Genomic DNA, 27580 nt, shown 5'->3' with positions numbered 1-27580 from the left:
TTTTTTTTTCCTCTCAGGCCAATACGTATGGCCCAATTTCGTCCGGTCCCCGCCTGCTCTCCGCATGATCACTTCCTGTCGTGTCAAAGGCTGGTCCCCGGTGTCAGGCGCGGGGTGACAGACCCGCCCCGGCCATCAGCACCCACGGTCAGCGCAGAGCCGGCCGGGCAGGGGCAGTTCGGTGTTTACAAGTTTCTCCACGCCGGGCTGATGTAACAACCAACATCAGCCCTCCTCGGGGGACATGACGATGCACTTGTTTTCACTCGCTTGTTAAAAATGCCGATTTCTTTCTTTATTTTCAAGCTTCCTTTTCTTTCCCTCTTGTGTGTTTCACAGAAACAAGCTGCGGCCGCTGAAGCTGCGCTGGCCTCTTACCCCACGGAGATTCGAAAACTGGGCAGCCCGAGTTTTCTCTAGCTTGGTCTCTCGCTCTTTTTGTTTTTAGTATTTTCTGGGAAATGCTCATTTCTTTACAAAGTGCGTCCTTGAGCCCCCACCTCAGCAGCCCCCACCCCGCACCGCGCTCCCTGCTGACGGCTCCCTCCTTTGGGACCGCTGGGTGTCACCCCGGGGCGCTCACCTGCCCCCAACCCGTCCTGGGCCTCGAGCTCCTCCAGAGATGAACCGCTCGAACGGTCATGAAACTTTGTCCCACTACCTTTTTCCCGGGGATCCCGGGATCCCCTGGAGCGGGACGCGGGGGCAAGGTCAGCAGTGATTCGAGGGTCCCCGCCGCGTCCCGGGGGCGGGGGACCAGGCTCCCAAGGAGCCGCAGGGCGAGGGCGCGGGCCGGGGTCCCCGGGGCGCGCTGTCCCGGCACCTGTGGCCTGGGCGGGCGGGCCTTGAGCCGGCGCCTCCTTAAGGCCGCCGCCCCGCCCCGTCCCGCCCGCTGCCCGCGGAGCCTCCAACTGCCCTCGCCCGGCGCCCGCCGCCCGCCGAGTCCCCGCGGCGCCGCGAGCCAGGAGGAGCCGCCGCCCGCTCTCCGCGCCAGGCCCGCGTCCCGAGCCGCCGCCATGGCCAGCGAAGAGCTGGCGCGGAAGCTGCAGCGCAGGCTGCGACGCGCCGAGGCGGAGGAGCCCCAGCCCGCGCCCCACACCGCGCCCGCACCGCCCGAGTCCGCGCCCCTCGCCGCGCCTGCACCGCCCGAGCCGCCCGCCCGAGTGCCCGCAGCCAGCGCTGATGCGGAGCTGAGCGCGCAGCTGAGCCGGCGGCTGGACATCCACGAAGGCGCCGCGCGGCCCCGCCGCTGCAGGGTCTTCAACCCTTACACCGAGTTCCCGGAGTTCAGCCGCCGCCTCATCAAGGACTTGGAGAGCATGTTCAAGCGGTGAGCGCCCGCGTGCCTCGGGGACCTGCGCGCCCGGGACCAGGATGGAGAGGGCGGGGGTGTCCGGGAGACCTGAGTCCAGCTTCGGTGAGACAGAGTGGGGACGGGGGTGCAGGGGGTGCCCTTTGCATTTGATCCAGTGCCCCCAATGCTGCGCGCCACGAGACTCTCCCACCGGCGTGGTGGGGGGACCCGGTGGGGCTGGGAAACCGAGACAGGAGCCTCGTCCTCGGGGACCCAGCTCTGACGTGCCCCAGGGGAAGCTGAGGCCCGGCTTCCAGGCGCCCTGTTCCCCTGGCCCCGCGAAAGGAACGGGCGCTGTTCCCGGGTTTGCTCCCAACGCAACTTCTAGGAAAGGAGACGCCGCCGCGCCACACCTGCCGGCTTTAACTTTATCTCCCAAGGGAAAAATTAGCCCCTGTGCCCTTTTATCTTTTAAAACAAAAGGGAAGCATTAAGCCTTGGCGGCCGCGCGGGGTCTCACGCACAAACCGAGGCTGAGAACTGGAATTGTGTGTGTGTGTGTGTGTTTTTTTTTTTAACTTGTAAAAGATCCAGGGCGTTCCTGTGGCGAGCGCGTCGTGGGGAGCCTTCTGGGGCGTCGACTTTTCTGGTTTCCACTGCCCGCCCGCGGCGCAAGAACCTGGCTTGGCGGCTCGCAGCCGGTCGGCGGGAGCTCAGTCCTGCCCTGTGTCAGGCCTACCGGGCGGGGAGCCGTCCACCTGGGGAGACCTGGGCAGGGGAAGCTGCCCTGGGTCCCCGAGGCCACTGGCGCGCCCCGGACGCCGGGCGGTGGGGACGGGCGTACAGAGCCTCAGTAGTCGGCCTTGGGCCTTCATCGGCCGCAGTTTCCTCATCTGGAGAATGGGGGCAGTAATAGTTCCTGCCTTTTAAGGCCACAAAGTGCTTTGCTCCGGGTAAGCGCCTAACTGAGCTATTAATAATATTTCCAGAATAAGGCGAGACCGGAAAACTGCCTCGGGGAGCCGAGGCCGCTGGCCAGGTCGTGTTTGGAGCGTTTTTAAAAGCGCATGGAATGTATTTGCCCTCCGCGCAGAGGCTCTATTTAAAGGCACTGTGGTGGGCAATGTGTGGCTTCCGAAGCCTCCCGCAGCCTCTCTTTCCCAACATCCTGATCCTCCCGCCCCCTTCTCCCGTTTTCCCCCTCCCCCCCTTCACCCGCGTCCCTGGCTTGGAGGCACCATCCTCTGGTGTTCACACCTGGTGTGTGTATTTTGAGCAATTAACAAAGCAGAGGTGGTGCAGAAGAGCTTGACTGGGACAAGATGGGAAAGGCACTGGCTTGCCAAAGTCCCTTTGATTTATGTGGTTAAGCCTTTCATGTGAGGACTGCCCCTATGGCTGCTCCTCTGTCCCCCCAGCTCCTCCCAGTTCAGAGGAAACCTGGGACACCGGCCAGCCGTTCATCTTCCCGTTGCTTTGTGGTGACTTGAGTTTCATTTGTTTGTCCTGCAAGATAATCTTAAAGGCTAAGTTTGTTAGTTGGCTGCCTAAGAGTAAGCAAGGAGACATCTTTGAGGAATCAAGCTGGACCAGTGTCAACCTAAGGGAAGGCTGTGTGTGTACTGGGGTCCCAAGAGAGCTGACTGTCCTGCTCTGTGATGGAACTTCTCCAGAGCTACTGTGTCGGTCATGACTCTGGGTTAGGTTTCCAGTCACTCACAAGGAAAATTGACATACACGAAAAGGGAGTTAATTGGCTCGTGAATCTAAAAAGCCAGAAAAGCTTCAGGTATGGCTGGATCCAGGAGGTCAAATGATGTCAGTGCTCACATTTTTGTCTTCTTAATCCAGCTGTCTCCGTTCTCAGATGATGGCAGTGTGGCCACAGCAGCTCCGGCAAGTCCAGTGGGAAGGAGTAGCCCCAGCAAAGGCCTTTATGTGTGTGTGTGTTTTGGTAACTTTACTATTGTGTCTTGTTGGCTCTGAACCAATTACTGTGGCCAGGGAAATTTGTTGCTCTGACTGGCCAGCCCTGAGCTTTGTGTCTCACCCCTGGAGTGAGAAGTGCAGTTCTACCCCAGGGATCTGAAAGTGGGGAAGAATAGACCCCCATCCTGGACCTTGACCCTGACTGTGGTGGGGGTGGGGGACTTAGGCCTGCAGCTTGGTTGAGTTCACCTTCAGCCACGAGTCTCCTGAGGCAGGACTGCCAACTTGTCATCAGGGAGTGGGGTGCGAGGGCCAGCTGTTCCAAAGGAACCTTGCTAGAACGGGGGAGACAAGGCTGCTGCTCCAAGTACTGCAGAGCCGACTGGAGCAGTGGCTGGAGACACCTGCCTGTCACCTTTGGAGGCAGACAGGCAGAGGGTCAGACCTGGCCTCCTAACCATGCTGGTAAAATGAACACAAGTATCACCTTCCCTCAGTTGTGCAAGTGGTTGACGCACTCTGCTGCTAACCGAAAGGTCCAAGTCCACCCAGAGACATCTCGTAAGAAAGGCATGGTGATCTACTTCCGTCAAATCAGCCAGTGAAAACCCTGTGGAGCACAGTTCTACTCTGACACACATGGGGTCGCCGTGAGTCAGAGTCGATTCAACACCAATGGGCTTTTACCGCCTTCTCATGAGGGCTGGGTATCTGCTGTGGCCTCCGGGGGCAGGTGGTGAGGGAGAAAGGCCACTAGGGCAATGCCGCCTTTCCATCCCCCACCATGGTTTGGGAAGCCCCCACCCTGCCCCTTACACCTGTTTTCAAGGTCAAATTATTCATCACGGGTTTGTGGAGGAGGGAGGGTTGGGACCCTGATTCCGGGCTTGTCATCTGTGATCATGGGCAGGTCCCTTCATTGCCTCTGTCTCATTTGTAGAGTGGGAATGAGGGTTCCCTTCACAGAGATCTTGAAAACTAAGGGAGATAACTGGGTGCTGACAGAGGCAGGGCACGTAGTACAGGGCCTTCAGCCCCCACTTTGGCACCAGGCCCTGGCTCCATGCCCAGAGTCCTCCCAGATCCTGCACTGTGGCTCTCCTCTCCCTGCCTCACCTCCAGGCTCCCCATAGCCGGGAAAATAAGGCCCTGAGCCCCCCCCAGACTCAGCTGCCCCCCCAGCTGAGCTCACTGGTTTTCCTGTTTGGCCCCTGCCCCCACTGCGGGCAGTCAGGGCCCCCTGTGCACCTCGGGCTCAGCTCTGGTCTGAGTCCTTGGCGATTCCCAGTACCCAGTGACTGTAGCTGAGGGACAGGGTCCAGTCCAAACCCCTCATCATCCGAAGGGCCCTGATGGTGGCCCCCCCACTCTGGCACCTGCCTTCCTGTCACCCCTGCTCTCCACCTGCCTGCTGGCTCTGGGTCCTTCTCTGCCCCAGCTGGCCAGCCCAGGAGACCATCAGCATCCTTCTGCCCTTGCCTTGGCTGTATTGGCTCACCTGGTGCCCGGGAAGGCTGCTGTGGGCTTGGCAATGTGGACTTTGCAGCCTGCTTTGGCCCAGCACTCCCTCCGATCTCGAGGTCCCCCTCCCCAGCTTGCAGGAGAGCCCCTCAGGACCAGTGCTGCCCGAGGCCTGGCCTAGCTTCCCTGCTGGCCTGCTTCCTTCTTCCTCTGCCCACTGCCCTGTGTGACTTTTGCTGTTTTTTACCTGCACAACTTAAAAAGTACGCAAACTCTAAGAACCTTTGAAGACCTGATGGGGTCCCTTTTTCTCAGCTTTGCCTACTACCCCTGCCCTGCCCCCTGCCGTGTCCACTCCTGCATGGGCCCTTATGTGCGCCCCCTTGGCCACTGGCTGAGGTCCTGGGCAGGGAAAACCCTGGGGGCCTTCTGGGCTCCTCTGCTGCCTGGGCTGCCCCAGAGCCCACCCCCTCGCATGCCACCCTGTCCCCTAGCAGGTCTGTGGCAGCACCTGGGCCAGCCATTCTTCTGCACCTAATTGAAGCATCGTCTCTTCCCCCGTTTTTCTTTTTCCTTTGGTTTCTGTGTTTGAGCCCCTGGGTGGTGCAAATGGTTAAGTGCTAGGCTGCTAACCGAAAAGTTGGCTTTGTGAATTCACCCAGAGGCACCTTGGAAGAAAGGCCTGGCGACCTACTTCTGAAAGATCAGCCATGGACGACCCCGTGGAGCACTTACTTCTACTCTGACACCGGGGTTGCTGTGAGCTGGCATCGACTCAGCAGTAACTGGTGGCAGTCTGTGCTTAAATAATTTTTTTTAAGTTAAAAATCCCGAAGAACATCACAGAGCAGCTTGTTTTCCGTTGGGTTACTTTCCCCATTTTATCCCTTGCAGAACCAATATTGTGAGGCTGTTGAGAACATGGATTTTGGAGCCAGGCTCGCTGAGTTTGAACCCTGACTCCACTACTTGCTACCTGGCAGGCTACTTAAAAACCCGGTGCCTCAGTTTCCCCACCCACCAAATGGTGAGGGAATAGTACCCACCTCGTGGGGTGATTGTGAGGACTAAATAAATTTATGCAAGTCAATCACTTAGCTCAACGCCTTGGCCCACAGTGAGGGCCCGGTGCGTTCTGGTTGCTGATTTTTAGCTTGTCACAGGGCCGCAATTCTGCTGATTGTGCCTATTTTGTGTTGTTCGTCTTTAAAGGTTTAATAGTTCATAAAGGCTTTGGCACTGTCAGATCGATCCTTTGAAGTTGATTTAATCTGGAGTTTGAGCTGTGGAGTGTGGCCCTGGCCTTCCGGCAAGTTACCAGCTCCTGGGATGGCGTGTCCTGCTGGGGGCCCTGTTGAAGGAACCTATTGGCAAATCTGCTTGGCGAGGGAAGAGTATTACCAAGTCCCTGCCGCCCCGTCACTATCTCCTCTTCTCCGCTTGTGGGGTGGTGGTGGAATAGGAGGGTAGGGAGACCCTTCCAAGGGGACCTGGGATTTAGAGGGCCAGAATCACTGATTTATCCAAAGCCTGCAGCTTTTCCCACCCACAACAGGAGGACCAAAACCAAAACACCAAACCTGTGGCCATCAAGTTGATTCCGACTCCTGGCAACCCCACGTGACAGAGTAGAACTGCTCCATAGGGGTTGTGATGTTTACAGAGAAGCCTTGGCGGCGCAATGGTTAAGTGCTCGGCTGCCAACTGAAAGGTTGGCGGTTCAAGCCCACCATCTCCTTTGTGAGAGAAAGATGTGGCAGCCTTGGAAACCCAAGAGGTCAGTTCTACCCTGTCCTATAAGGTCATTGTGAGTCAGAATTGACTCGTCAGCAGTGGGTTTTGGAATGTTTACAGAAGCAGATTGCCAGGCCTTTCTTCTGTGGCACTGCTGGGTGAGTTTGAACCATTAGCTTTTAGGTTAACGGTCCATTTGTACCATACAGGGACCTCAGAAGGAGGACCGGACGTCCCAAAGCCCAGTCCATGGACTCGCAGCCTTATCTACAAAAAACAAAGCCAACAGAAAACCCCCCAGTCGTGCCAGGAGTGCACTTAACTTTCGGCAAGAATTTCGCCTTTCAGCAGGAATTTCTAGATCCAGATTCCCATGTCACTGTATAATTTACCTGGCCCCTTGCAGTGAATAACCTGACTTGACCTGTACAAAGTACACCTACTCTTTTTGTTTGGGCTAGGTAGATTAACACAGACACTGTGAAGCAGGCTTTGAACTTTGAAGTTGGACTTGCCTTTTCTAAAAGCATTTTGCTTTGGGATTTTGTAGGTTTTCAAAAAAAACAAAACTGGATCCTCACCAGCCTGAAAGCTTCTGGGGTTCTTGGGGTGGGTGTCGTTCATCTTTGTATCCCTGCGGCCCACACAAACGGGCCTGTTTCCTAAATGATGTGTTGGAGAAGAAAGAGAATTTTCTAATGAGTGTGGGAAGCCAGGGGCAGCATCAGCCCAGCCAGCCAAAGTGCCCTCTCCATTTCCAGGCGTGTTACTGGATAGCTTGAGCCCAGAGAATAGTGGCCTGATTTTAAAGAGCGAGAAGGCCCAGAAGAAACTGATGCTACAGTGTGTCTGGGGCCGTAATGTGAGCTGGCAGGGCTCGGTCAAGGTCAGACAGGAAATTTTAATTACCCCGGACTTATCTGGAGGCCACTTCCAAGGGGAGGTAACAGGGCAGCCCCTTAAAGGCAGGACCCAAATAAAACATCTCGAAATGCAGCTGGGACGTTTTTGCTGAATACTGAAGCTTGTGTTTGAATTCCCCAAAGAGAGGGTGGGGAGAGGCGCGTTCAGCTATGAGAAAGTTGTCTTTTGTTTTAAGAATCTGAGATGGTGATGTCATGGACATCCTGCCAGCTTCTGGTTCCTGCATCACCAAAACACCACCGAAACCCACAAAGTGGAGGTGTCCTTGCACTCCTAGTTTTTTGTTCCCTCCACCTTAGTCTTTCTTTCTCCTCCTAGTCTTGTCTTGGTGGCTCAGTGATAGAATTCTCGCCTTCCATGCTGGAGACCAGGGTTTGGTTCCCGGCCAGTCCATCTCGTGAGCAGCCACTACCATCTGTCACTGGAGGCTTGTATGTTGCTAGGATGCTGAGCAGGTTTCAGTGGAGCTTCCAGACCGAGACAGACGAGGAAGAAAGGCCTGGCGATCTGCTTCGAGAAAGGTGCTAGCTCTGATTGGTTTTGTCTGAGCTGGGGAGAGGCTCCCTTCCCTGAGGGGAGGACATCTGGCCAAAACGGAGGTTCTGTTAGTGAGGAAGGAAGACTGGGCCCCAACAGTCCTGTCAGTCCTGTCCCTCTTAGGCTTTTTTACTAAACACCGTAACAAAGTTCCTCTCTTACCTCCATCTGTGGTTTTGTACGTTCACACGTATGTATGTGTGGGGGGCTTTTTGATGACCAACTTGGATTCTGGAAACTAGGCAGGGACATCCTGTTACTGGAGGGCTCCTGTATGCCTGAGTGTGGAGGTCTTTGCTCTGGGAAATTAATTTCTGTCATTTTAATTGAGACCCTGTGGATGTTTCTCTTTGCATGTGGGATGTAGATCCCTGGCAGCTGAGAGTGTCCTGTATGTGCTTGGGGCCAGATGGGTGGGTATCAACTATCCCCTAGGCAAGCTTTTTTTTTTTTTATATATATATAATTTTTATTGTGCTTTAAGTGAAAGTTTACAAATCAAGTCAGTCTCTTACACAAAAACCCATATACACCTTGCTACACACTCCCAGTTACTTTCCCCCTAATGAGACAGCTCGCTCTCTCCCTCCACTCTCTCTTTTCGTGTCCATTTCGCCAGCTTCTAACCCCCTCCACCCTCTCATCTCCCCTCCAGGCAGGAGATGCCAACATAGTCTCAAGTGTCCACCTGATCCAAGAAGCTCACTCCTCACCAGCATCCCTCTCCAACCCATTGTCCAGTCCAATCCACGTGTGAAGAGTTGGCTTCGGGAATGGTTCCTGTCCTGGGCCAACAGCAGGTCTGGGGGCCATGACTAGGCAAGCTTTTTTGGACCCCCACTTTCACTTCATGTTGCCCTCCCAACCTCCAAAGAGCCTGGCATCGCTGAAGCCCCTTGCCCTCCTTTCTGGGGTTCAGGGATCCAACTGGTTCCCTTGGACAGACTTCCTAGTTACCCTCCTCCGCCTGCTTTCTGTCTTTGAAAGGTGGTTGCTGAGGCCTCTCCACTCTCCCTGCCTTCCTTTATTATCACGGCTGCCATGTCTCTGACTCCCTCTCCTCTAGAAGGATCTCGGGGAGAGGAGGGGAGTACATGGGCCAGCCGCCATCTTTGCTGGGAGTCGTTGATGTCTCCATTCCTTTCAGCGGTTGCCTGGTGTCCGTTGCTAAGTGCTCCTCTGTGGGGTTGGCGGCCTTTGTACACGTCCTGCGTGAGTAGGTGTGAGTATGTGTGTGGGTGTCTGGGCCTGGTTTTACTTTTTTCTCAGTCTTAGGCCAGCTGCCACCCTGTGTTGCTGAATGAAAGTAGATTCTTTAGTTATGGAGGTCAGGGCCCATTGCTGGTGATAGCTGCAGCCTTCTCAGCCAGTTCCTGGTCCTAGGCCAGGCAGGGCCACAGGGGACCAGTTGGCTTCCTGTTCTCTTCCCCATCCAGGCTGCCTCCCACACCTGGGTTGAGGAGACAGCCCTCTGCCAACTTAGATCAGGTTTGCAGGAAGCAGGAGGCTGGTGTCGAGGACTTATAAACTGTCACATGCCCAGGGCTGGGCACTCAGCAGAGGGACCAGAGGCTGCAGCTCACCCCAGCCCAGGGTTAGATGGCTTGCGGGGACTCCCCCAAGGCCCACTGGCCTCTCCCCCTTGGGGCCAGTCCTCACCCGCCCTGCCCTATCCATCCTATATTTTGTGGCCAGAGTGACCTAGTCAGAGTCCGTCAGATCTCATTACCTTGCTTCCCTCTTCAGAAGCCCTTGTGGGTGTCCCTCTCATGAGCTCCGTGCTGCCCATGGGACAAGTCCAGACTCCTCATGCTGACCCTAAGGCCAGCTCCAGGGGTCCCCACTGATGTTATGGTCTCTCTCATTGGTTCACCCAGCCCTGCCCATGCTCTCGCTGGGCTGATGGTCACCTCCCCAAGTCTCTCCCCCATGCGTCCCATTTCTAATCGCTTATACTTAGATCTATTGGGTATTGACGAGTCTTGTGAGGTTCCTCTTCTCTGCAGTGTTTGCACTGGAATAGCAGAGGTGGAGTCTTTATGGTTGAGTGGCTTCTCCCTCTAGCATTATCCCCACCCCGGGCCTGGCCTAGAGCCACGGACAGAGCAGGGCCCTTTGGTCAGTATAAAGGGCGCTGAGCCCTGACAGCTGCAGCCATACTGAAGCCCCTGATTACTGCCCAGGAGGTGCCTCAGCTCACGGTGGCTGCTGGGAGTGAGTAACTCGAGCCATCAATGGGGCCCTGCAGTCTCCTTCTACAGAGCCACTGACCTCCACAGGCACAGGCCCAAAGCCATACTCCTGTAAGTGAGATGTGGAAAAGGTAAGTGACCACCTTCTCAGGTTGTCCTTGAGATAGCATGACCACTCAGTGTGCAGTTAAGACCTTAATTAGGTTGCCAGGTTCCAGCCCAGTGTGCCTTCTCCTTGCCAGGGAGCAGTGGGCCTGGACCCCCAGCAGGGCCTGTGGATTTAAGGTGGGGTGAGCCACTGTGGCCACAAGGCACCCCCTCCCCCAACTGCCCCTACTGAGCTGCCCTGCTTACTGGATTGGCTTCAGAATCTTGTCCCCCCCACTGCCCCCAGCTTCCTTGACTGATGGGGGCAGCCCTGGGTGTTTCCCTTCCCCTTTTGAGTGATGGCCGAGTGTGCTGCAGTCCATGTCCCTGGGCACGCGGCCGTGGCCTTCAGCATGGCCCAAGCAGCCTGCACTACTGACCTGTTAGCTCATCATCGTAGGCATGTTCCTTTGCCATACTCCTGGGAGCTGTTTGTTTGGTTTCCGCTACTGGGCTGCTGGCATGAGGGAGAATTTGTGCGTAGCTGACACACTCCTATCCGAAGACTTTTCGTTAGTGAAACAGAGAGGGCACCAGGCTGGGGGTGTTGGGTGCGTCCATCAGCCATCCTGGGTGGCCACCTGCTGCGCTGCCCCCTCCGAATCCTGTGGCTATCCCTAGCAGGGGCAGGGCAGTCTGACGGGATGCCTTTGGTGGACAGGTAAAGCGCATTCCGTTGATTGTCTTGCAGGCCTGTATAGGGGCCACCTTGCTAGACCTCCCTCTGATGCCGAGATGTTGGGAGTAGGGATGGCCCTTCAGCTCCGCCCTGCTCCCTCACCTCTCTTTATGAACTTCCCAACAGTGCAGCAACTACAGGGGCTATGGCTGCCAGTGGGGGGCCATCCTTCCTCAGCTCCCTTAGCCTGTAAGAATGTGCGTCTCTTGCCAGGAAAGGAAGGGAATTTGCTGGAAACGGGCACGTTGTGAAACTCGTGCCCCTATAGCGCCCTGACAGCTCTGGCTTGGCACAGAACAGGTGAAGCTGGAGTTCAGCCCTGCGCCAGCACCGGCTACCACCCCGCCCTACCTGTGTCTGCGTCTGAGTACAGTGCCCTCCCCAACTGGGCCCCCTGCCTTAATCAGCTACCCCACCCCCAGTCCTCCAGAAAAATCCAGCCTGCTCACTGAGCTGACAAGTCTCTCTGAGACAGTCGTCTGATATTGCTTCTCTGTGTCAAAGGTTAGGCGGGGTAGGTGGTGGAGGTGGGGTCCCTTTTGCCCTTAGGAAGACAATGTACCTTGTGTGGGCTGGCCCTGCAGCCTCTTCCAGCCTCCCCCTCGCCCCTCCTGGAATCTGCTGGCACCTCTGAACCAGACAGGTGGCAGTGGCTTACTCTCAGGCTGTGTGTTTGGCTGTTAGTTCCTAGTCTTCTGCCTCGCCCTCCTCCTTACCCTCCAGCTCAGCCCAAGCCTCAGTCATGTGGAGCCGACCTGTTTGTGTGTCTGTATCCCTACTGGACAGTGTTTGTACTTTCTTCTGCTGTGGGGGGGCCCCTGGTGGATGTGAGCCAGCTGGAGAGTGAGTAAGGGAGTATGAGTGTGTATGTGAGTATGTGAATAAGTGTGAGTGAGTGAGAGAGGGTATGAGTGAGCATGTGAGTGTGAGCAAGTGAGGTGAGTGAGGGAATGTGTAAGAGTATGAATGAGTGTGAGTGAGAGAGTATGTGTGAGTGTGTAAGCAAGTGAGGTGAGTGTGTGTGTGAATACGTGAATGAGTGTGAGTGAGTGAGAGAGGGTATGAGTGAGCATGTGAGTGTGAGAAAGTGAGGTGAGTGAGGGAATGTGTGAGAGTATATGAATGAGTGTGAGTGTGTGAGTGTGAGCAAGTGAGGTGTGTGTGAGAGAGTATGTGAATGAGTGTGAGTGAGTGAGAGGGTATGAGTGAGCATGTGAGTGTGAGCAAGTGAGTTGAGAGTGAGGGAATGTGTGAGAGTATGAATGAGTGTGAGTGAGAAAGTATGTATGAGTGTGAGCAAGTGAGGTGAGTGTGTGAGTATGTGAGTGTGAGTGAGTGAGAGAGGGTATGAGTGAGCATGTGTGTGAGCAAGTGAGGTGAGAGTGAGGGAATGTGTGAGAGTATATGAATGAGTGTGAGCAAGTATGTGAGAGTGTGAGCAAGTGAGGTGAGTGTGTGTGTGAGTACATGAATGAGTGTGAGTGAGAGTATGTGTGAGTGTGAGCAAGTGAGGCAAGTGAGTGTGTTTGAGAGAGTATGTGAATGAGTGTATGTGTGAGTGTGAGCAAGTGAAGTGAGAGTAAGGGACCATGTGGAAGTGAGTGGGAGTATGAGTGAGTGAGTGTGAGTGAGAGCAAGTGAGGTGTGAGTCAGGGAGTGAGTGGGAGTGTGAGTGAGAGTGTGAGCGAGTGAGTGGGTGTAAGTGAGGTGAGTGCGAGCAAGTAAGTGGAAGCAACAGAGTGTGAGTACGAGCAAGTGAGGTGAGTGAAAGTGAGGGAGTATGTGTGAGTGAAAGTATGAGTGTGAGCGAGTGACAATGTGAGTCAGAGTGTGAGCAAGTAAAGTGAGTGTGAGCAAGTGAATGTAAATGTGAGCAAGTGAGAGTGTGAGCAAGTGAGTGCATGTGTGAATGAGAGTGAGTGAGTGAGTGTAAGCAACAGAGTGTGAGTAAATGAGAGTGAGTGTGACGGTACGAGTATAAGTGTGTGTGAGTGAGAGTGAGTGAATGTGAGTGTGAGTGAGTGAATAAACCCAGTACAGAAATTTGAAACACAGGGGAGAGCCGGGAGCTATCAGACAAAAATGGCTGGAAGTGGCCTGATTAGAAATCAGAAGCTTTGGGCCTTCTCAGAGCCTGCTTACTCTAGTTTTACATACGACGGTAACAACAGAGTGCTTGGAGCCCTGGTTTCCTAGCCTGCCCAAATTGGGAGTTGTTGTTAGTTGCCATTTTGACCCCTTGTTGCTGCTGTTGTGTGCCACTGAGTTGATTGCGACTCATAGACTCTATAGGACAGAGTAGAATGGCTCCGTAGGGTTTTCAAGGAGTGGCTGGTGGATTTGAGCTGTTGTTGACCTTTTGGTTAGCAGCCTGAGCTCTTAACCACTTCGCCACAGGGCTCTGCCCTGACTCATGGCGACCTTATATATAACAGGATGAAATGTTGCCCAGTCCTGTACCATCTTCATGATCGTTGATGTGTTTGAGTCCATCTCATTGAGGATTTCCTCGTTTTTGCTGACCCTCTACTATACCAGCCATGATGTCCTTTTCTTCTACTGTACCAGCCATGATGTCCTTTTCTAGTGATTGGTCTTTCCCGAAGGTGTGTCCAAAGTGAGCGAGTCAAAGTCTTGCCATCCTTGCTTCTAAGGAGCGCTGTATTTCTTCAAAGACCAAGGCAGGAAAGTGTGGAGGCAGAACGAATCCTCTGATCTGGGGAGTTCCCAGGGCTCATCTGGATAAGGATCAGTTAGGGCCACCCACTGGGTGGCCACCTCCTGGTGGTTGTAGTGCCCTTCTGGATTTAGGACCCCTGGTGCCACAATGGTTAAGAGCTCGCTGCTACAAAAGGTCCGCAGTTCAAAATCACAGCTGTTCCTTGGAAACCCTGTGGGGCAGTTCTACTCTGTCCTATAGGGTCACTGTAAGTCAGAATTGACTCATTGGCAACAGGTTTGGTTTTGGTTTGTTTGGGGTCACCAGGGAGGGATCCAGTTAAGTGCAGGTTCTGACTCTCAGGTCTGCGGTGGGACCTGAGATTCTGCATTTCTAACAATATTGGGTGACACTGAGGCTGCTCCTGCAGGTCCGAGGACCACCCTTTGGGTAGCCGCCTGGCTGAAATGTCTCTGTATGATTCCCATACAAGGCATCTCTATATGAAGAAGAGCCTGAGGGTCCTGGTGGTCCCCAAGCAGGCAGCCCCCTCCCCCACACTAAGGTGTTTTCTCCACACTGCTCCCTCTGAGAACCCCCATGAGGATCTCTGGGGAGTGTCTTGTGGCTGAGTTGCATAGCCCTCAGGCAGACAAAGGCTGGCAGGTTCTTTCTTCCGTAATGGCAGGATTATTCTGGTGAGGTGAAAACCAAGAAAACCCAGGGGCCCTGCACAGTGAAAGCTAAAAGAGCCAGTGATTCATGGGGCAGGAAGCCCAGAGCTCCCAGACACTGGAAACCAGCCCTGTCCCTTGCGGGTTGGCCTTTGATTAGTAAAAGGGCTGCTTGTGGAAGGGGGACTTTCCCGGGGTGGCCACACACTCCCGTGGCCCTGATGGTTGAGGGTGTCGGGCCCATCTCCCCTCACCCCACTGCCAGCGATGGCTGATCCTCGGACAGCCCAGGCCCAAGCAGTGAACGAATTGGGAATCCTTCTCAGGGGGGTCCTCTGAGGGCTGACTTCTCTTGTGCAGGACTGGCTGTTTGTGTCCTGTGCTGGGCTGGGCCGTAAGAGCCACTCAGTAAGGGCTCCGTGGACACTTAGCACAAGGAACCGGGTGCAGGTTTGCGTTTTCCCCTGGACTGCTAAAGGCGAGAAATGGTGAAGGCCATTTGGGGCCAAGGTGGGTGAGTAAGGAAAAGTCGTCTTTCTGTACGTTGTGCGAAAAGGTTAGTTGCCAGCAAGTGATTCGGACACCCCACGCGTGTCAGGACAGAACGGCGTTCTGTGGGCTTTCAGTGGCTGATTCTTCACTAGGCCAACAGATCTTTCTTCCGAGGCTCCTCGAGTGGGCTCGAACTGCCAACCTTTCCATTAGCAGCCGAGTGCATTGATTTTTGCACCATCGGGGATTTCACTCATAATGCAAACCGGTACGTGTTGTTAAAAATAGCTACCTCTCATCGTTGACTTGCTTGGTTCCCAGCGCTAAATGCTGCAGCCTGGTATGGTTTTGGCCTCTACAAGCCCACGTGGCACACACAGCTCTCAACGTGCTCGCCTTATAGGTGGGCTCAAGTCCCACCCAGACTGAGGGCTGGGTTTGAACCAGGTGTGTGTCTGCAGCCCCCACCCTCACATCCTGCAGATGGGATGGGAGTAGTCTCCTTAACAGAGATCCTGAAGAGGGAGAGGAATTCAGGAAAATTATGGAGAAGAGTCACAGACCCAGACCAGGGCCAAAGGCGAGCCCCAGGAAACCGGCAATGGTGCAGGGTCTTGGGATTGTGGGGGTCTTTCTTTAATATCCTGGGTTGCCTTTAATAAGAAAAATCTGGGTTAAAATTTAAATGACAGAAAGCTGGGATAAATTGCTAAGAGGTTGGTGGAGGAGGAGCTAGGGGCTTCTGGAGTTCCATCATCCCAAAAGCATTTGAAGGATGTAGACGGAGGGGAGGAAAAGGGAATATTTAGATGGTTTGAAATGGGGGACGGGGGTGCAGGTTTAGGCCAGGCTTATAGGCGACCTGGACTTAGGCGGGCTCTCCCTCCCCAGGGCTCCCCTTTCCAGGCTCCTCTGGGGCTGGGGTGGGCCCCAGATCCCCAGGCAGGGAGGGGCTTCTTGTGACCACCAGGGTGGCCCTGCCTAGTCAGGCAGTGCAGGTGAGCACCACCAGGGGGTGCGGGGCTATGCTAGGTGCTGTTGCCTCCTTCTACCTGGTCAGGTTCCAAATTGTCTGCAAGGAAAGGGACAACATTTTCATGGGGTGCAGGGGGTATAAAGGCAATTTCCAAACAAAGTTTGCCCCTCCACAGGCCCAGAACTTGGGTGTAAGATCACCTGTTTGCAGGTGCAGTCATCAGGGGCTTTCACATTGTGGGTGCTAGAAATAGGGACCTTCAAGGGGGTTGAAGATGAACCTCGTCCCTCTCTCCTCCTGCCTCTCTGCTCTGCATCATCACCTCCAGCCACACCCACCAGTGTGATGCACAAATTATGTTGTCCTAAAACCTTCTGAAAAGACTCCATCTTTTTCTTTATCCTATTAGTACCTAACTTCCCCAAGAAACCCAGGTAGCATAGTGGTTAAGAGCTATGGCTGCTAACCAAAATGGTCAGCAATTTGAATCCCCCAGGCGCTCCTTGGAAACCCTATGGGGCAGTTCTACCCTGTCCTATAGGGTCACTATGAGTCGGAATTGATTCAGTGGCAGTGGGTTTGGTTTTTTGGGGTCCCCAGGAAGCATCTTGCCTATAGAATGCTAAGGTTGCCCCTCCAGTGGTGAAGCTAAAGACAGAAACAAGCATCTTGTTTCTGTCTTTAGCTTCACCACTGGAGGGGCAACCTTAGCATTCTATAGGACTGACCTGAATATTGTCTCCCTAGTTGGCCCAAAGGGGAGCCCTGATGGTGCAGTGATTTAAGTGCTCGGCTGCTAACTGAAAGGTCAGAGGTTTGAACACACCAGCCACACTGAACGGGAGAAAGATGCAGCAGTCTGCTTCTGTAAAGATTTACAGCCAAGAAAACCCTATGTGGCAGTTCTGTACTGTAACACATGGAGTCGCTGTGAGCTGGAATCAACTTGATAGCAATGGGTTTGGGTCCCCCCCAACCCCCACAAACTAACCTTGGTGGCTTGTCTAGGCCAACTCCTGAGCAGGACCATAGGCTTGGAAATCAGGCTGGGCCTAGCATCCTTGGGCTAGTTAAGGATAGATAGAGTGACCTGGGGTTGGTTAACCTCAATGACCTTGAGCTCTTAACCTCCCTGGGCCCAAGCTTCTTTTTTAGCCAAACAGAACCACACCCCTCAGAGGACTGTGGGGAATTAAATGGATTAAAACTATTTAAAGAGCTTGGCTGGGGTGAGACTTTTTCTCCAAATGTTTGTGATACGGCAACATTGGAATTCTCTTGGCTAAAAATTAACGACTTTGTACATACGTTGTTGTCCCTGGCACCGGGCTTTGAGGCCAGAATCAGAACCCACCCATTTAGGAGTGGGAAACTTAATACCACTATCATTTCTGCCAAGGTCTTCAGATAGAAATTGCCAAAGTGGTAAATGTCACAGTTACAGTAGCGATCTATTCATCAGGACATTGAGTATACAGGGTACCTCCCCGATACCTGATTGAGTTGAAGGGCACATTGTTGTTCTGTGCCGTGGAGTCGATTTCCACTCATAGTGACCCTATATGTCAAGGTACCACTGCCGCATAGGCTTTCCTAGGCTGTAATCTTTACGGGAGCAGAGCGCCAGGTCTTTTCTGCTGTGGAGCTGCTGGTGAGTTCGAACCTCCGACCTTAAGGTTAGCAGCCGAATGCTTAACCACTGTGCTACCAGGGCTCCTTCAAAGGTCACAAAGTAAAACTCAAATGATATTCCTGCCTTCCTGCCCCCATGTAGAGCTTAGTGCCTGCTTTAGAAATCCCAGATGAGTTCTGATCCGACACTGACTTCAGTCTTGACCACCTAAGAGGTGGGGTTACTAATTACCATCTCACAGCGCTCTTGGTTAAGTGAGACCCTTTAGCACAGTGCCTGGTGCGTAGCGAGCGCTCCATCAGCAATAAACTGGAGGCAGCTGTTATTAATTCTTCCACGGGCTCTTGTGAAGACCAAGAGAGTCGTAGATGAGACAGTGCGTGGGGAGCTGTGAAGCAGGCAGGTGTGAGCTGCTAGGTGAAATGTGTGAACTCTGGTGTACAAGGCGCAGGATAGGATGTTCTGATCCAGGGAGGTTGTGCGTTTTTTTCCTGCCTGTCTTGCAGCTCTTACTGATTCGGGCCCTGAAGGAGATGACTGTAGACAAACCCTCCTAGACAGCCACTTTGAAGAGGGAAAGGTGCTCCTGGTTTATAAATCACAGCTCCGCTGGGGAGGGGACACCGCTTATGTGGTCACTTTATAGGCCGGCCAGGAGTTAAATAACTGGCACCTGGCCGGCGCTGCTAGCCAGAACACCGGAGATCTAGAGTCACCCCTCAACAGCTGGGAGTGAAGGGGTGGGGCATGGTGCCTTTCTTCCCTGCCCTTCTCAGCCTTGGAGACGCCTCTCCCATTTTTTAAAATTATTGTGGTAACATATGCATAAATGAAATTTACCATTTTAACCATTTTTGAGCATACAATTTGGTGACGTTTTGTAGCCATCACCACTATTTTTCAGATTTTTTTGATGATCCCCAACAGAAGCTTTATATTCATTAATAGCTCGCTGTTACCCTCTCCTCCAGCCCCTGGTAACGTCGACTTTACAACTTTACATCTCTATGAATTTACGTATTCCAGGTACTTCCTATTGGTGTGGCGGCCTGGAGGCACACTGGTTAAGAGCTCAGGCTGCTAACCAAAAGGCCAGCAGTTAGAATCCACCAGCTGCTTCTTGGAAACCCTCTGGGGCGGTTCTACCCTGTCCTAAGGGTTGCTATGAGTTAGAACCCACTTGGTGGCACATAACAACTACAACATATTAGGGGGAATCACACAATTAGTTGTCCTGTTGTGTCTGACTTATTTCACTCAGCAGAATGTCTTCAAGGGTCATCATGTTGTGGCATGCATCAGAACTTAATTCCTTTTTATGACCACGTAATATTCCTTCGTGTGGATATGCCACCTTTTGTTTATCCATTCATCTTTGATGGATATGCTACAAAAAGGATGCATCCACCTTTTGGCTATTGTAATAACGCTGCTGTGAACATGCATATATCGTCCTGCTTTCAGTTCTTTTGGATGTATACCTAAAAGTGGAATTGCTGAGTCATAAGTTAATTCTATTTAACTTTTTGAGGAATCGTCAAACTTTTCCTCACACCATTTTATATACCTAGTCCTTGCCAACACTTATTACTTTCTCTTTTTCTAATGAGAGCCATCCTAGTGTGGGTGAAATGGTATCTCAGTGTGGTTTTGATTTACATTTTCTCTAGTGACTAATGATGGTGAGCATCTTTTCATGCGTGCTTTAGCCATTCATATATCTTCTTTGGACCCATCCACTTTTGCACACTCATTTTAATCCTTGCCGACCTGGTGTCTCCCAGCAGAGCAAGGACAGGGCCTGTTCTAGCCACATCCCTTGGCCCTCTTCCAGGACTCACTCACTGGTGGTGGGCTTCTGCTTCCAGGCTTGGTGGGTGGCATGTACCAGGCATGTACTCACCAAAATGTCTGGACCAAATTTTCCTGCCCATTTAAAGAATTTTGAATGCCTTTAACTTCTTGCCTGGTGTTTTCCAAGGTCCTTTCTGACACGTTTGTCCTTTTCGTTAGACCTAGAGAGCGTTTTGGAGTCCCTGGGTGGTGAAAATGGATAACATGTTCAGCTGCTAACCAAAAGGTTGGAGTTTCGTGTCCATCCAAAGGCTCCTCTGAAGAAGGGCCTGGTGACCCACTTCTGAAAAATCAGTCATTGAAAACCCTGTGGAGCGCAGTTCTAACCTGACATGCACGGGGTCGCCACGAGTCCGAATTGACTTGGTGGTCGCTGGTATTTGTAGGGAATGTTTCAGGCTTGAGAGCCTCGAGGCTTTCCCAACCTCCCTGATGCCTCTGAATCAGCACCCCAGAAGAGAAATAAAGGGGTAACTTTTCCATACCCCTCACCTGGTGCTTGGAGAAGGACCCCCACCACTGCATGTGACCCCTGATTGGGAGGTCCTTTGTGTCCCTGGGAGGCGATGCTGTCCCTAGGCTAGCTGAGCTGGGAAGCCTTCCTTCCCTTTCTGGCTGAAGACAAATTCTTGCCTTGTTTCCTGACCTTTTCTTATCTCCCCATCCTCCCGAGCCCAGTTTATCTCCCGTTCCTGGGGCCCTCCTCTCGGGTGGTCCTTTCTGTACACTTGAGCTTTTCAGCTTGTCCATTACTCCGTTCACTTTCCTTCCTTCCTTCTCTGCCAAACCAAATCCTGGCCCTCTCTGTTTGTGCCCTGACAATTCACGTTTTGAATGCAGAATGGTTCGGATCACTCTTCATTGCTTCAGTCTTCTGTGCAAACTTTGTCCCAGCATGCAAAAGCTAGGACCTTTATCTCAATTGAAGGGACCTGAGCGTTCATTGAGCTGGCCACCCTTCCTAATGTTAAATTACCGAGAGAAGCGCTCCCCAAAGTGTTTGCCTGGAACTCTGGATTGCTAAAACGCACCTTCTCCAATGGAAAAATCTAGAACAATGGGGGATTGTATGCTCGATTGAGTTAACGTGCTATGTTTTTCTCTCGAAAGTTTGGGACAAATTACTGTGTAGAAGGCTCTGGAAAGTTCCACACTAAACTAACCTGTTTATTTTGACTAGGAATCCACGTAACAGAGACCTTCCCTCCTAGCCTGTTTGTGTGAGCTCTCTTTACTCTTCAGGTCTGGTTCTAGTTGGTTGTTTTTGCCAGAAAACTCTTCCTTGTGTTTAACTGAAGTCCGTCTGTCATTTTCACAACCACAGCCCAGTTCTGGTTGTCCTTTGGGGCCCCTGGGAAGTTTTAAAGGTCCTTGGGTGGCACAGGTGGTTTGCAATTAGCTGCTAAACTAAAAGTTGGCACTTTGAACCCACTCAGTGGCGTCATAGAAGAGGGGCGTGACAATCTGCTTTCATGAAGATTACTGCCAAGAACACCCTTTGGAGAGGTTCTACTCTGTAATACACGGGGTTGCCATTAGTCAGAACTGCCCCCAGGGCACCAGGTTTTGGTTGTTTTGGGAAGTTTAAATGCAACATCTGAAGACAGTCCTCTGCTTCCCTGGGCCATATACCCCTCCTTCCTTCCACCCCAATCCTGGCTTAGGGTCTTGACTCATCATCTTGGGTGCTCCCCTCCTGACAGGCCCCCCTTTGCCCGTGACCTCCCTGAAGCGTGGTGTCTGCATATGGAGTCGAGCAGACTGTCACCAGATGGAGAGGACGGGGACCTCCTTTGTTCTGTATTCATGAGTTTTGTTCTTACTGCCAGGATTTCATCCCTGAGAGCTTTTTGTTTTTTTTTATTGTGATAAAATATAAATAACATAAAAAGTTATCATTTTCAACATCCTTAAGTGTATAATAGCATTTCGTACACTCATAATGTTGTACAAACATCCAAAGCCAAACCAAACTGGTTGCTGTCGAGTCGATTCTGACTCATAGCGACCCTATAGGACAAAGCAGAACTGCCCCATAGGGCTTCCAAGGCTGTAGTCTCTACGGAAGTAGACTGCCACATCTTTCTCCCTCGAAGCTGCCAGTAGGTTCAAAACCTTTTGGTTAGCAGCTGAGTGCTTAACCACTGCACCACCAGGACTCCTGTATAACCATCACCACTATCTATTTCCAAGCTTTTTATTGCCTCAAACAGAAACTCTACACCCGCTGAGCAAACTCTCCCTGTCTCCCTTCCCCTGGCCCTGGTAACCTCTAATCTACTTTCTGTCTCTATAAGTTTGCCTGTTGTAGATATTTCACATGGTGGAATCATACCGTATTTGTCCTTTTGTGTCAGACCCCATATTGCATGATTCCATTGGTACGAAAAGTCCAGAATAGGCAAGCCCCTGTAGATTCGTGGTTGCCAGGGGTTAGGAATGGGGAGCAGCGGCTAATGGGTACAGATTGCTTTCTGGGGTGATGAAAATGTACTGGAATTAGTGATGATGGTAACACAACCTTATGGTGTACTAGAAACCACTGAACTGTACATTTTAAGAGAGTAAAATGTATAATATGTAAATTCTACCTCAATAAAGCTATTACTTAACCCAAAAAAGTTAAAAAAAAAAAAGTAAATGAGGTTGGTCCCTGAGTCATTTTTAGTGAACCCATAGAAGCCATTGCTCCCGTTCTTAAGTGTTCACAAGCCATCCTTTGATAATACTGGATCTTGGGCTGGTCCATCTTAGTTCATATGCTTTACCCGCGTCCTGGAAACCCAGAAACACCTTGCTTGTTTCCAGTCCTGGAAGCCTGTCCTTCCGAGGGCCTCAGAGCTCACAACAGACATCCAGGGATCTCTGGTGCCCTTAGTAGCCCCTTGACTGTAATCCTTCCGTGCAAGGAGGAAGCGCCCAGTGGGAGTGGAGAGAGTACACAGAGAGGGAGATGGCAGATGCTAACCACCAGAGAAGGGCAGACGGTGGGTGCTGTTGGAGATTCGAGCTCCCTGAGCTTTGGGGGCAGGGCACTCTGGGTGGGAGGAAGGTTATGAGGTGAGATCAGCCCTGGAAAGGAGTCTGCTGGGCAGTACCTCCAGACCTCTGGCCTTAAATACCACCAGCCCACGCTAGTCCATTTCTTGTTGTCACCAGGCTACATTTCTTGAGTGGTGGGTGGTGGTGATGGTTCCCACCCTTGGAGGGGTCTTGTTGTTGGGGGAGGGAGGAAAGAGATGGACAATGGGGAAGCTTGATTTGTGCTTTTCAAGCAAGGTGTTCATATCTAGGCAAAAAGTAATCTCTGGGAAGTGGTTCTTAGCATGGGCCTGGTGGAGAGAGGAGTGCCCAAGGATACAGAGACAGGACCAGTGGCCAGGAGAAAGCAGAGGATGGAATGATGCAGAAGGCTCCAGCAGGGTTGTCCTATCTACTGGGGAGAAGACGGAAGGGCCTGGTTTCCTGCTCCCCCCTCCCCCTGCCAATGAGTTTTGGTTTGTTTCCAGGGAGGGGGCTGGGGTGCCGGAGGGACATTAGCAGAGGTGCCGATCTCTGTGAGGGACTGCAGCTGAAACTCAGCAGAGAAGGCAGAGCTGGCACTCACTTGCACCAAGTGACCATTCAGACCTGGATACCATGAGTGCTTCCGAGGACAGGGTATAATACCAGAGAGCGGGGCCTGATTCGTAGCTGCAGCTCCTAGAGATGCAGGAAACCAGACAAGGGAAAGGGAGGAAGGTGGGAACGGATGTGGTGGCAGACATGCCAGGGATGGTGACCAAGAGAAGGCCCCCAGTGTTGGCAGTTGAATTCATTCCCCGTGAATTTATGAATTGGGTGCATGGGGGGCGTTCTCGTACTCCTTCAGTGTCCAGCGTCAGAAGTGCTCAGTCAGTGTTTGTCGATGAAACTGGGGGAAATGATGATAACCAAGGTATGGTTTTCATCCTGAAGAAACTTGGGGCTGAGTTGTGGGGATCAAAGACATGAAAACCAATGTGTGTACCAGATCCACTCTGAGTGGTACAAAACCCAAATGTATTTAAAGGAGAGTGTATCCTCTCTGCGGAGGTGACCCGGGGCATTGCAAAGCAGGTGGCTTTTGAGTCTTGTTTCAATGAGCCCAAAAGGATCACACATTTGGGAGAATAGCGAGTGTCTTGAGTCCTGGGCTGTGGCCATTCCTCACCAGTACCCTTCCTCTGATCCTGCAGGTATGATGCCGGGCGGGACGGCTACATTGACCTGATGGAGCTGAAGCTGATGATGGAGAAGCTGGGGGCCCCCCAGACCCACCTGGGCCTGAAGGGCATGATCAAAGAGGTGGACGAGGACTTTGATGGCAAGCTTAGCTTCCGTGAGGTACCTGTGTGCTGCTGGTGCAGAGCCCCCGTGGGGTAGTACCCCCGAGAGAGCTCAGATTTACAGTCCCATGGGGCGTAAATGGGTCTGACTACTCTAGAGCACCCTTTGGGTATTTAATCCATAGTTCTGCTTTAAAAAACATCTCTAAGGAGATAGTGGGCAGCAGTGTTGTCATGGGAAAATGCCTGGTAAGCGGATTGAAAGCTAGAGTGCAGAGAAGAACCCATTGGGGTAAAACTGTACTTATAGAGATATCTGGAAGGACTTTCACTCAGAATTCCTAGTGGGTATTTATAGGTGCAACATTTTTGGTTGTTTTATTATTTTATACTTTTGTTTTTACAATAAGCTTTGCATAACAGTAAAAAAAAAAAAAAAGCAATAAAACAAGAGGTCTTACTGTGTGCACAGATCTGCCCTTCCCAAACAGTCCAGGAGTGGGCTTCATGGCCCTTAAAACCAAAAACCAAACCCGTTGCCGTCAAGCCGATTTCGACTTACAGCGATTCTGTAGGACAGAGCAGAACTGCCCCATAGAGTTTCCAAGGAGCGCCTGGTAGATTTGAACTGCTGATCTTTGGGTTAGTAGCCGTAGCACTTAACCACTGCACCACGAGGGTTTCCTTCATTGGTCTTAGAACCCCTGAAATTGTAGGTACACTTTTCTGTGTGTTCAGGTATCATCTCCGGAAGCATACACAGAACATTCACAACCTGACCCCAAATGATTGACGCCCTCAGTAATAAAGCCATTTCTGTTTTTTGGGGAAAAAAATCTCAAAGTCATCTACTTTTTTCATGGCAAGGATGCAGCCCCACAAGGAAGGGAATTTCTTCGTGTATGAGTTTTATTGAAAGGCCTCTAGCTGTGTCAGTGTGATCTGTAATTACAGTAATGTTGGTGACAACGTCTGAACTGAAGTCCTGTTCACAGTCATGTCTCAGCCAGGGCCTTAGGAGCTGCGGGTGAAGAGGACTGTCCTTGCTCCCTGCTGTTTAACTTGGGTTGTCCCAGAAAGCGGAGTTCTGGTGTCTCTTGGTTTTTGATGGTGAGACTGTTAGCCAAGTACAAGTCTTTGTCCAAACTACATAGGGCCATTTTTGTTCTCCCTGGGGGTCTCTGCAGCTGAACTAGCAGCCACAAGCGAGCCCCTTTCCCAGCTGGGATGAAACTGGACTTGCCCCTCACTCTTGACATGCTGTCCCGCAAATCTACTCCCGAGTATCCTGTCTCTTTCTTTCCTCAAAGCACAGATAAGGAGATAGTAGATCACAGAAATCCTGTGTTGGGCATAACATTCAGGAAAATCTACTCCAGTTTTCTCATTTCAGAGCTGGAAGGTCAAAAGGTGGGGACTTGCCTGAGACCCAGTACCAGCTCATTGGCCTCATGCCACTCGGCCTCCCCCATCACCCGCCACCTATTCTTGGTAGGTGCTCCTCTGGTTCCCTGGCTTGTCATTTGGTTCCTTCATGCCGTTCATACATCTTGAAGGGCATTGGCTCTTTCCAGCCTGGGTCCACTGGGGTGTGGAAGGTACAGACTTTGGCCATGATGAAGCTTTGGAGGAAACGTGGGGGAAAAGAGTTTCTGTAGCCAAGGTGTGGCTTCTGGGGAACAGAAATGAAGAGGGTATTGATAGGTCTGTGCAAATCATTGATGAGCGAAGACATCTCAACTCCCCAGTTTTGCTCAGGGGCTACCCAGAGACACTTCTCCCCAAATCCAAGATGCTTAGTTAGCTTTTGGTTAGCTGATGGTTTGGCCGTTTCCCACAAATGGACATCAGAGGCTTGGATACCTCCAAAGGATTTCTGTTGTGGGTTCTCAACCCCTTTCATGAAGCTTCACTGGCATTTGCATTAGATCATTTGTCGGTTCAGAGCCCTGTTGTGGTCCTGTCTCTAGCTAGGGCACCCAGAGTAACAGGATTGGAAGTGGAAGGACACATTTGCCATTAACACCTCACTGCCCAACCTTCTCCTTTTATCACCTAACTCTTCTGGCTTCTCCCACATTGTGAATCATAGCAGGCTGATGCTGTGTTTATGGGGCGAAAAGAATGTGGGCTTACAGGCACACCTCGGTCTTCTACACAGAGCAGTGTAACTGCGGCGAGTTATTGTACTTTTGAGCCTCAGTTTTTCTGCCTTTAAAAATAGGCATGTTAATGGCTTTCCCTCAGGACTGTTGTGAAAACTAGGCTCTCTTTCTGGGCCTATATCAGTTAGGACTCTTGGTTGCAAGTGACAGGAAGAGAAGGTAAACTACCTTAAGCAGGAAAAATAACAACATACCTGGGATATAAAGAAGTAGAACAGCTTCAGGCATAAGTAACTCGGGTTCTTTCCCTTGCCATATCTTGCCTGTGCTTTCTTCTATGTCTGCCTCATCCAGTCCTTCCCCCAGGAGCTCCAGGTTTACATAGCCCGGTTTAGCAATCTGAGGGGATGGAGAGAGGGCTTCTTTATCTTAGAATTGATTGGCTCTACAGGGGTCACCTGCCCACCTCTCAGACCAATCATTGCGTTCAGGGTACTGTGATTGGCTAGGTCTGGGTCATGTGTCATCAAGCACCACAGTCAAGAGCCCTGCCATCACCATGTGGGGCAGGGGTTGGCAGCTACACAAAATTGCTCACTTGTACGTTTCCTTCCTCAATTCTTGGCACTTAGTAGGTGCTCAATGAATGTTTATGTTCCTTTTCTTTACCTTTGGATGAACTCACCAAATCATACCCAGTAGAAGTTCTTTGACACAGAACATGTGTCTCTATGAGTACTATTTGCTGCTTTTCCCCAATTTATAAGAGAGCTGGTCTTTTTTTAAAACCGTTTCTTTTCCAATTATGGAAAATAATACATGTATCCGAGAGACATTTCAGAAACTGGCAAACATGAAGAAGGACGATGCAGCAGCATGTTTCTGGACCAGAGAACATATTTTCACAACATAAAAAGAAGGGTCAGAAGCAGTTACCCAAGTGTATGTAAAGTGCAGTTTGTATTTGTGATTTACGTTTAAGTATGTGTACAGACAGAGAAAACAGACCACAGATACCATCTCACCCTGACAAGAATGGCCCTGATCAAAAAAAAGGAAAATAACAAATGCTGGCAAGGTTGTGGGGAGATTGGAACTCTTAAACACTGCTGGTGGGACCGTAAAATGGTGCAACCACTACAGAAAATGGTATGGCGCTTCCTTAAAAAGCTAGAGATAGAAATACCATATGATCTAGCAGTCCCACTTCTAGGTCTATATCCTAGAGGAATAGGAGCCGTTACATGAATAGACATGCACACCCATGCTCACTGCAGCATTATTCACAATAGCAGAAAGATGGAAACAACCTGAGTGCCTATCAACAGATGAATGGATAAACAATCTATGATATATTCACACAATGGAGCACTAAGCAATGATAAAGAACAATGATGACTCTGCAAAGCATCTCACAATATGGATAAATCTGGAGGGCATTACGCTGAGTGAAATAAGTCAATCATAAAAGGACAAACGTATGAGACCACTATTATAAAAACCCATGAAAAGGTTTACACACAGAAACATTCTGTTATTGTTACCGGGGAGGGGGAGGGAGGGAAAGTCACTAACTAGATAGTAGACACGTGTTAACTTTGGTGAAGGGAAAGGCAAGGCACAATATGGGGGAAGTCAGCACAACAGGACAGAGGCAAGGGAAGACACTGAGAAGTAAGATGAATGGAAATGGGGAACCCAGGATGGTAATGAGGAGAGTGCTGACACATTGCGGGAATTGCAACCAGTGTCATGAAAAAAATTTGTATAAATTATTGATTGGGAAACTAATTTGTCCTGTAAACCTTCACCTAAAGAACAATTAAAAGGGAAAGTGAGAAAAAAAAAAAGACGTAGCCAAGGGTGGACTAAATGTTAAAAGTCCCATCTCTAGCTGTAGTGATCTAGAACTGGATCCCAGGTACTCCCTACCTTATTCTAATCCTTTGGAGACAGGTAGCAAAGCCTTCGTATCCTCATCTG

At 51.5% G+C, this 27580-nt stretch overlaps 1 protein-coding gene across 1 annotated transcript in view; it reads left to right on the top strand.

Moving 5' to 3' along the window:
- The first annotated feature begins 1010 nt into the window (after positions 1-1010).
- The window catches only part of EFHD1 (EF-hand domain family member D1), a 45466-nt gene continuing 18896 nt past the window's right edge, over positions 1011-27580 (top strand). Inside the window, exons 1-2 of the mRNA XM_064286546.1 lie at positions 1011-1330; positions 23403-23550. Of these exons, the coding sequence (XP_064142616.1) occupies positions 1017-1330; positions 23403-23550 (462 nt within the window). The 5' untranslated portion in view covers positions 1011-1016. The remainder of the gene's footprint in view (positions 1331-23402; positions 23551-27580) is intronic.

This window comes from Loxodonta africana, chromosome 6, assembly GCF_030014295.1.
Source record: "Loxodonta africana isolate mLoxAfr1 chromosome 6, mLoxAfr1.hap2, whole genome shotgun sequence".
Classification (NCBI taxonomy): domain Eukaryota; kingdom Metazoa; phylum Chordata; class Mammalia; order Proboscidea; family Elephantidae; genus Loxodonta; species Loxodonta africana.
Note: the sequence above shows the minus strand (reverse complement) of the source record. Positions and strands in the feature narration are given on the sequence as shown.